Consider the following 10,660-nt stretch of genomic DNA (forward strand, 5'->3'; position numbering starts at 1 on the left):
GGGAGACTTGCAAATGAATAAACGAAAAACATTAATTAACATAAATTTCTTCATCAAGATTGAGATTGTCGTGTTTTGTATCATTAGTACGCGGAGTCTCCATTTCTTTTCCATAACAAAGTCGTCGAGAGGAGGCACGTCTTTCACTTTAGAACAATTGTCATCAAAAGGGGTTTCATCTTTGTTTGGAGCTAACTGTATTAATAAGGAAGGCATCGATTGCCCCCACATCATCTACATGTTGATCATAATCTTCCAATAACTCATCGGATTCGAAGATCAATTTTTGACGATCATTTTTCCACTTTTGCCTTATTATTTCTTCATCAGCTTTTTGTTTCTGCATTTTTATTTCGTCAACGATCCTCCATGATTTTAACAAGTCAGTTATTTATTGAAACGGTTCCGCGATTAACTCTCACGGTTCTAGCTGCACTTTCTTTTGTATACGTCGGGGATCGTCCTTTGCACATGACCCAAACTCACATCGCAATAGTTGTTTCAGCTCTCTCCACGTCAATCCTTTGTTGAGAGTTTCATGACCACATATTCCCTAAGCCATTGTAGTGCCTTTTTCCCAAGTGAGTTGTCGCAAGATGTACCTTGTCTTCTTCAAGCGTATTATTAACCCGGAAAAATCTTTATGTTTTGCATATCCAGTTTTCGACCTTTTCGACATCTTCTCCAAAGAATTTGGAAAAATTCATTTTCAAATTGACAGGATTTTTCTATTAAGACTCACAATTTAATTCAACATAAATATAAGGAGCAGTAAATATATTATAGTCGGTTCAAATAGAAACCAGCATGGTCTTCTTACAAGTCAAACAAGATAACTTTCTCTCTCCTGAGATATACTTGTCCAATTAACCTGAATCTTACGGCTTTATTTACTTGATGCAATAATGCAATACCTAAATGTAGGATTGATTTTCCTGTCTTCGACTTCAATTAACAAAATCACACTTAGTCGCAAAATTAGAAATCGCTGAAATTGTTCTTAAATCACCGAACGTTGTTAAATCGAGTTCCAAATCCTTCTGCGAACTCCTTCTTTTTCTCCGACAATATCGGCAACTCCACACGTCTGACTAGATTTCCTTCCTTGTAAGGAACTTCAATCTTTCTTCAGTAATAATCCAGTTTCGATTTGCAACTCTCTGCTTTAACTCTTGTCAATTTCCTTGTGAACTATTTCTAATCAACGAATAAAGAAACTAACTCAAATCCAAATATGTTTCAGCTATAACCTCATAGTACACACTATTTTGCCAAGAACGAGCTCTGATACCACTGTTATACCTTATAGTGGAATTATGTATAAATCTTGATATAAAAGAATAGAAAATTTATATTGAGATGAAGAATTAAGAATTGATGAAGGGAGAAAGAATCCTATAGGAGAATCAAACGAGGATGGGAGAGAAACTCTAACAAAAATTTTCAACTAAATCATTTCATAACCATTCTTAACAACTAACTGTTCTATTTATACTACTAAATTATAACTGTCACTTCATTTCCGCCACTATATTTAACCTTAATATTATTTTCCCTTGTATCAGTATGCTGAAGAGATCCTAAAATGATTCCTAATGGATGGGTGTAAGTATGTTGAAGAGATCTTAGAAAGATTCATAATGGAAGGGTGTATAAAGCAAACACTCCTCTAGAGGTTGGGGAAAAACTACATAAAGATCTACTGGAAAGTTGATTGATGAGACTATGCACAAACAAATGATAGGGAGTTTGATGTATCTTAAAGCCACAAGACTCTATATGTAAGGTCTATTTAATTGCTTTCATTAATAGCGATTATGTTGGAGAGATCAAGATGACAGAAAAAGTATATCGTGTTGTTTTTATGTTTGAAACATGAATCATATCTTGATCATCCATAAATCAACCTATATTGACTCTATCGAGCAATATCATGTGTTTGTCAAACTATATTGTTAAAAAACATTCTTGAAGAATTAAATTCAAGCAGATACAAGCGTAATGTTCTGTGACAATATTTCGCTATAAAATTATTAAGGAATCCCGTGCTTCATGAAAGAACTAATACAACCCCACTAAGTAGTCAAGTGGTAAGAGTCTGTTTAAGAGACCAAAATGTCATATTCTATCTAAAAACGTTTTGAATTTAAGCGGTGGGTCATAAATATATGGTGTCTAGTTCTCTTTTAATTCCAAAAAAACACAGGTGAAATATCATTTTTTTAAATATCATTTTTTAAGGGAATGCAGCATTAATAATCTTATTTATCAGAAATTTAGGGATTAGTTATGGATTGATTTAATCTTTTAGTATTTTTAATTATTTCTTAGATTATTGGCACTACTTTTATTTTCCCTAAATTAGTTCATTAATTGTTTTAGCAAGTCTATATAAACAGACTAAACATTGCTTATGAATAATATAATAGATTTCTCGTTGCAAAGTTTGAACTATTTTCTATATTGTGAGTGAGCACAAACTATTTCTTATACTCACATATTTTATTTATTTTTTGGGTAGGAAAAGAATCCTAAAAGTTTAACAATACTAATCATCTTACACCATGGATCATTAATCTTCTTTTTGGTAGTTTCAGATTCAAAAAATAATATATTACTTTGAATGGAAATAGAAAATTTACAAACAGTTGTTACAAGTAAAGATTGTGATGACAAAACTAATAATTATATATAAAGAAAACATATTTCACCTCTTTGCTCTCTTTAACTTTGATTTGATGAACCCTTGAAAAGAAATCCAGGCTCATCCTCCAAACATGTTGGCTGCTGCTATATGGTCGTCCAGAGCAAATGTCAGCAACCATATGTGATGACACCACTCAATTTGTGCCATAACAAAAAACAACAAATTAATTAAATGAAAACACACACACCCACTCCCCCAGCCTATGTTTATAAACTACAAATAATAATTCACAGGACAAAAGGGAACACAAAATACAAAACAAAAACAATAATAAATATATACTCTTTTTTAGTGATCCCTCCTTCATATACAACAAACTAGCTCCTTTTCTCACTTCCCACCCCCAGGCTTCTTCGAAGAAACTGCATGCGGCTTCGCTGCTGACTTGTGCAACGGGGAAGCTTGTCCGCTTGATGGCTTTCGTGTTGGTGGTGCTGGAATTTGACTCCTAACAACAACAACCCATATTAATGTCATATTTTTAATGAAGATCATTCATGTTATTATTCTCATAATAAGTTATACTAATATATTCTAATTTCCTCATGTAAATCAGAATCTCTAATTAAATTGAGACTTGCTGGCTTGCTGCTAACCAACCCAAACATAAATAATTGATTGATTTCTGGGTAGTTATTAGTACCTGTCTTGGCTCTTACTACTAGCTAGCTGCTTTGGATTCGGTTTCTTAGCTTTGGTTCCTGTTCCATTTAGTGTGGAACTAGAAGCTTTAGGAGCTATGAGTTGAGCAAAAGAATCCGTCTCAGAAGAATCACTTGTTGCAGCATCAAAGTCTTCTGAGTCGTCATTCATGGCTGTCTCAGACCTACTACTACCCACCCTACTACTATTTGACATACCATCTTCACCATGTTTTCCATTGTCGTCTTCCCAGTTATTATCTAAGCAACCTCCTTGCTTGTTCACCATCGCCTTATCAACCCAATCACCAAAACCACCACCCCCATCCTTCTCATGCTCCTTTAAACCCAATTGGTTTCTAACCTGCATGCACCAAACATTACATCAAATTTCATCTATTTTCTATGATTTTCTTCCTCTTGTTTCTGACCATTAGGCTTTAAATATCTTTAACAAAACTGTGATATTTTCTTTAACAAAGAAGATATATTAGAGTTTGACAACACTCTACTTAGATAATCATGTAGATCAATATGTGAGTTATTGACTGACGGAGAAGAACCAGAAAACTAATGGATGATGAACATAAAAAGAAGAGGACTGAAGCCATGCAAGATGAAATGAGATGGTTGTATGAAAATAAATTATTTGTAACGGGTAAAGTTATCCAAAGGTGGTAGGAAGGCTTAAAGAATAAGTGGGTGTCTAGGATAAAGCATGAAGGACACAATCCTCAACCGAGATTCAGATCCAGATTAGTGGTCCACTGATTCAACCAAAGAAAAAGGATTGACTTGGATGAGATATTTTCACCGATAATGAAAATAGCATCCCTTAGAATAATGCCTGGGGTTAGCAGCAAGTATCAATTTGGAAAAATGATCAGATGAAAGTAATAACTGGTTTCCTTCATGGTGATCTGGACAAAGAGAAAGAGATAAAACAAGACTATGTTTGTAAGTTGAAATAAACCTTCTTAAGGTTCGTCTAGATAATAGTATAACTTTGATCAGTTATAAGGAGAAAGGCTACAGAAGACTACTTTAGATCCCTGTGTTTGTACATAAATTCTCTAATGATGGATCACAGTATTTTATTGCTATATATGAATGACATGTTAACTATTGTTCAAAAGATTTTCAGAATCAACAGGCTAAAGAAATACTTGAGCAAAGTATTTGTTATGAAGGCTAAGGAATTATTGAGGAATGACAAAATAGTGAAGTTTATTTTTGGTATTTGGATTTTAGGTTTATCTCAATCATTTATGTTGTACCTTTTCTCTTCTTTAATCTGAAAATTTCAGGGATTAAGTTTCTGAAAGAATAATAGATTTAAGAAGGCATAGAGAGTCAAGAGCACCTCTATGTGACCAGCGTCATCCATCAGTTGTCTCTGGCCAGCTGACATACTACTTGAGGAACGAGAGAGTGAGGGAGAAGCATTTGGCTTCAACTTAGATCTCTCTGAGCTACCAGATCCAGGCTGCTGAAGGTATCCTGCTTCTCCATCGCCCCTTGCCAATGCTGCTTTCAGACTAGCAATCTGGTGTTTATCAATAAATAAATAATTTAAGTCATGAATATTTATATGTAGGAAGATAGCTATTGATTCTACATGCAACTTTTTCTACTAAAGTCAAAATTGGTTAGTATTCAGCTGTTGTAAATGAGGAAGATCGATTTTGCTACTAAACAAGGGGATAAACAGTACAAGGACCTGTTCCTTTAACTCTTTGACATCTGAACCCTCTTTGTTAGAACGAGCAGCACCAAGCTCAATGGTTGAAACTCTTTCTGCAAATTTGAGTGTGCTTAGAGTTTCGCTAGTAGCATCTGGCTCTGGACTGATGTGAACAAACATGAGAGTCTTTGCTTGCCCTCCTGATTAGTGTATAACATAATAGGTTCATAAATGTTAGATGTAAGTCTTACTGTTAAAACATTACAGCAAGAAGGTTGTGCCACATTTACCTAGTGAATCTTGGAGCAATTGTGTTAGCTTACTGTTTCTGTAGGGAACATGAGAATTTTTCTGGGCAAGAGACGATATTACATCACCTAATGCAGCAAGAGATTTGTTGATGTGTTGTGCCTCCTTTAACGCAGCTCCTACCACCTCAGATTTATCAACTCTTTCACTTCCCGCCAGATCAACAAGATGCATGCAACCATAACTCAGTGTTCCAGACGTCTGATCTTTTCCTTGAACATGAACTGTTAGGCAACTGGGAAACATATGTCATGTATGAATTAGATATGAATACAATCACATGACCTTGATCTAGTAAATAATATAGTCTCGACTTCAATATATATTATGCTAAAAGCCGAAAAGAAATGAGTAGTCTACCTATGAGAACGACTACTGCGGTCATTCATGGCTGTGGCACTCACTGTTCGATTCTTGTGGCCAAGGGTCATAAAATTGAGAACATCATCCGTGGAAGAGACATGCATACGAGTTGCATCGGGAATATTGTTACCTTTTTGACCAGTGTTACGAATCTCTATCGTGCTCAATGGTCAAGTGAACAAAACTTGCATAAAAAAAGCGCGAAAAGAACATGAAACTAAGAAGATTAAAGGATATTTTTTGTTGGAACCATCTGTTACTAGGAGATCTCGGACTTGCTCATTATAGATTTCAATCATCTGAACAGAAACTTCGTACGCGATTGTATTTTTTCTCTGTTCAGAGATATTAAACAAATCACTCAATGCCCGATAGTTTACTCCAAGGCCCTCCTCAGTAAGCTCCTTCGGTCCAGTCTGCACATGGGTGTTAGTTTTGTTAGTTGAGAATTTCAGCTATTCACATTAGATCTTGAAAATAAAATATTAAAGTATGTACTAATAAAATTGTAGTGAATTGCGACTTACCATTGTATGTGTTTTACCTGATCCAGTCTGTCCATATGCAAAAATGCAAACATTGTAACCATCAAGAACAGACCTTATAAGAGGCTGAGTATCTGAGAATACCTCCGCTGAAAGAAGACATAGGAAGTGATGCTCTGAACTAAATTTTTTAATAACACATCAATGAGAATGAAAAAAATTCCATGGCTTACCTTGGGTGGCACCTGGACCAAACACTCTGTTAAAGGTAAATGATTTACGCCCTGCTTTAGCAATTTTTGAAGGACCACCAATAGTGATGCTTCCTTCATCTATGCTATCCACAGTTGTCACGCCATTTGCTTGGCCAGGCAAGAATGGCCGAACTCGACAATAAACTCTAATATTTCCTATCAATACAAAGAGGATGGATTAGTATAGTGCACATTGATCTTTATAGACTAGAAGCATTTACCTTTAAGGTCTTGGATTTGGTTATATAACTTGCGATTTTCCTCGAGAACCTTTTGGTATGCTGAAGCAGCATGAGCTAAACGTTTCATATGTTTACCTGTTGAAAATGTTTAGATTAATTTCTCCATGTCTCTGTACAAAATATTAAAATTTAACATACCAAGATTGTTCATCTCCTCTTGGTATTTCGTTTGCAAAGACTGCATATCAACTTTTGTTGTTTGAAGAGCAAATTTTATTTTCTGCAGAATTATAACATTCATTTCTATGTGTAGCCAATCAGGAACGAAAAACTTGCACATTAATCAAACATCTGATATGTACCTTTACATCTCTCTGTTGCTGTTCTACCATCAATTGTTGCTTCAGAACTAAGTCTCTTGATATTTGAAGGCAGTTATTTTTCTTGGCCAAGTAATCCAAGTTTAAGCTTATGTCAACTGCTTTGTTTTCCTTCTTAATTATCATGTCAAAAGAGTATTTTCAGTAGGTAATGTTATTTCAGAAGTGATTAAATTTTGGCCAAGTAGGTTACCGCATTTTCTTGAGAAGAATAGGTCATAAGATGGTTCGGTTGTGAATCAGAGGCATTTGTTTCTCCAGAAATAGGCGATCTCACCTGTCAAGTCACCAAGAGGAATGCTATTATGCTATTATTCTTGGCCAAGAGATCCAGTTTCAAACTTTTCTGATAACTACTTTATATCTTCCTCCTTAGTTATTCAGTAGTAATGAAATTGTAATCAAGTAGGATACCGAAATTTCTTCAGAGGAGTTCAAGATAGGCAGGCTGGGGATGGAATCAGAGACTCCTGTTTCTTCAGAAGAGTTCAAGATAAGCCGTCTGGGAATGGAATCAGAGACCCTTCTTTCTTGAGGAATAGATGGTTTCACCTGTCAAATCCCCAGCACAAGAATAATATTATGTTTTTTTTAAATGAAACAAGGAATAGTACAGATTCATTCCCAAGCAAATCCAATTTTTATCATGCCAATGGAGATTTGCAGCAGGAAAATTAATAACAATCAATAGTACAGATAAAATCAGACTGAAAGATAACACAGAAGAGATTAAATTGCAGCTAAGTAGGTTACCGTGGTTTCTTCAGAAAAAGAGTGCAACATAGGCTGGCTGGAATTGGAGTTCGATTGACCAATTTCTCTGGGAATAGACTGTTTTGTCTGCCAATCACCAACAAAGGAATACTAGTGAGATTGCAGCCAAGTAAAAAATCAAACTGTGGAGGAACTTATGAGTCTATCTGAAAATGATGTTTTAAACAATTTTTTGGTTGATACTAGGTCTCGCTAAAACTGCCAATTTATTTAAAGAAACCAATACATTTTTTTTGGTATAAAAATGTGGATGGTTTGTGATTGTTGTGAGTGATCTAATTGAATTACGTTAAATAAAATAACTGATGAATGATGAGCAAAATTATGATGCCACATTTTGTAGAAACAAATGAAGAAGCAGATGCATCTGCATACCCATTCCTTTTGACTAGCCAACCGAATTTCATATTCTTCCATGACTTTCCCAAGCATGTTCTCCACAATCTGTCACACAAAAAAATGATACAAAAGATCTTATATAAGATTAAACAGTCAAAAATGTAAATGTAATTTAGATGCTCTCTTCAAGTAACCATTCACAATGTGATATTTCTCTAAGGTTAAATATAACCATGATCAATACAGAAAACTGAAACAGTTAACTATACCTATCTTGAGACTGATAGACATAAGCAAATCTAACAAACATCCAGGAACTTACAAGAGGAATCTCCTCGGGCTTCTTATCCGAAAGTAGGTCAGAGACAAAAGTGTGCAATGAATGAGAGTTACCCTGCAACTTATATAATGTGAAAGTGACTGGCTCACTTTAAATGAAAACAACATAAAAGAAAAAACACTATTGATTAATGAAAGGAAATCTGGCTAACCATTTCATTGAGATCAAAATCAAGATCACCATATGAAGATTGTTCACTGTTCAAACTGTCCAGAAACTTTTCACTCGACCAGTTTCTTGAGATTGTACTCATGAATGGTTCTGAACCTTTACGTAAAAGTTGTTTTGCAGAACTCATTTGGTAAGTGTTTCCTCCAACTTTCATGGATCTACTTCCAACTATCTGTTTTCGATCACTATAAGCTTTTAAAGCTAACACACAGTTGACAACCCTCGAAATCTTTCCACCCTGAAATTTGGTAAAGGGAAATTGTCAACCATTATGAAAATCTCATTAATATATCAATCTATATACCTGTTCCAAATCAGAAACTTCAAACGCTGGAAGCCCCATTTCCTCCACATTTATGATAAAGTTCTTTATGTTTTCATAGTACTGGAATGAAGACAGAGTTGCTCCATCTGGAACAGTGGCACTATCTAACGGTGTATCAACAACCTATGCAAGAAGAAGAATAAATCATTCCAAATCCAATTCCAATTCCAATTCCAAATCAATCATTTACATCATAACATACTTTTGGTATTGCGCCATGTGTAACCTTGTTGAGGACATTGCAAAGGATTGTGCCACGACGTAACCCAATCCGAAACCCTTCCTCTGAAGGTTCTGCTGGCAAATCTTTACCACCAACAACTCCTACAGTTTTTCTTAGCCATCTAGCTGCTTCATATCTTCTTTCAGCTGGAAATACAACATTTAGTCTATGCTAAGATAAAATCATTGAAACCTACTAATAAATGCATGAACGCTCACATTATTCAAAGGAAAATCAAAATAAACATGAATTCATCCATTCCGGTAGAAGATTTTAAATATAACGAAAGATTCACAGAGAGAGATCATACAAAATTCCTCCGTCTTCTTTGATATCGAATCCTGTTTTACAAGCGGTTGGACGATTTCCTCCGCCACAACAACAGAAGCCTCGGATGGCGGAATCTCTTCGGTCTCCATTACAGAATTCTGAACGTAACTAATTTCTTCACCGCTATCACTAACTAATTCGTTCATTCGTTCATTCAAATTCAAATTCAAATTCAAATTCTCTAATTGTTGAAGAAATTTTCAACAATGCACGATTATGAGGAAGCAATGAGAGTTGAAGATCACGAAAAGAGGAGAGATAAATAATATTTATTTCCTCTCTTTCACAATCTCTCCTCCGCCATGCTTCATTCTTTTTCTTCCCCGCTCTTTTTCTCTCTCAACTTTCTTTCTCTCACTAGACCCTTCCCGCGCTCCACGACAACATAACGCCGAAGCTACTTCCGGACCTCTCGGCTCGGGATTCTATTGGTTTGCTTCATTTCCTAATTTCTTTACCCTTCATTTTCTATTGTTGGATTTCTTCTGTCCAAACGTTCTAATTTTGCTTATTTTTATTTTATCCATTTAAATGCTATATTTTAAGCATTTCAAGATAGAATTGAATAAATAATTTTACAAAGTGTATGTTACTTAATTTAGATGAGAATGAAGCATAATATTAAGAAATTGAAGTATATGATATACGAATATTAAAAAAATGTAATATGTCCCCAAAAGAAAACCACTCTTATCTTCATACCTCTCCCCACTAAGACATGAAGCACATGATATGTCATGAACTAAGTCATAACAAACTCCAACTTTTTGAGGGAAATAAGGTATTTATTTGATAACTTTTGGGAGAAAGAACATATAATATGTATAACAAGCCTTAATCATACTCTTAACTACAACTATTTATCTCAAATGTTATATTGACAAACATCATCATCTAGATTGGATATTGTTGCCTTGAGAAAATGGTCACGTGTAAAGATTATTGACGAATCCAACCATATAAACAATTATTCTTACAATTGATAAAGAGTTGCTAAAAAGACGGTTAGGTTTGAAACAATTGTTGGCCCCACTGTCTTAGGAGATCTACATGTTAATCGGGAAAATTTGTCAAAATTTAGGGCCGAGAGGGAAGCTCACAAACCTTTAGTTGTGTCAATTATAAAAAAACATATTTTCTATATCTATGTGAG

The 10,660-nt window shown here is 34.9% G+C and overlaps 1 protein-coding gene across 1 annotated transcript; it reads right to left on the reverse strand.

The window, feature by feature from the left end:
• Positions 1-3,025: 3,025 nt before the first annotated feature.
• Positions 3,026-9,636, reverse strand: LOC124924831 (kinesin-like protein KIN-14F). The gene is made up of 21 exons (XM_047464820.1): positions 9,488-9,636; positions 9,157-9,323; positions 8,934-9,077; positions 8,610-8,867; positions 8,441-8,512; positions 8,155-8,223; positions 7,759-7,845; positions 7,420-7,557; positions 7,199-7,282; positions 6,988-7,143; positions 6,824-6,905; positions 6,665-6,760; positions 6,423-6,599; positions 6,232-6,338; positions 5,942-6,120; positions 5,702-5,863; positions 5,323-5,576; positions 5,063-5,232; positions 4,712-4,894; positions 3,351-3,712; positions 3,026-3,155 (listed from the first exon to the last, which is right to left on the reverse strand). Exons 1-21 carry the CDS (start codon positions 9,594-9,596, stop codon positions 3,038-3,040), a joined length of 3,174 nt encoding a protein of 1,057 aa, XP_047320776.1. The 5' UTR covers positions 9,597-9,636; the 3' UTR covers positions 3,026-3,037.
• Positions 9,637-10,660: the final 1,024 nt, after the last annotated feature.

The sequence above is a fragment of the Impatiens glandulifera genome, chromosome 2, assembly GCF_907164915.1.
Source record: "Impatiens glandulifera chromosome 2, dImpGla2.1, whole genome shotgun sequence".
NCBI lineage: Eukaryota > Viridiplantae > Streptophyta > Magnoliopsida > Ericales > Balsaminaceae > Impatiens > Impatiens glandulifera.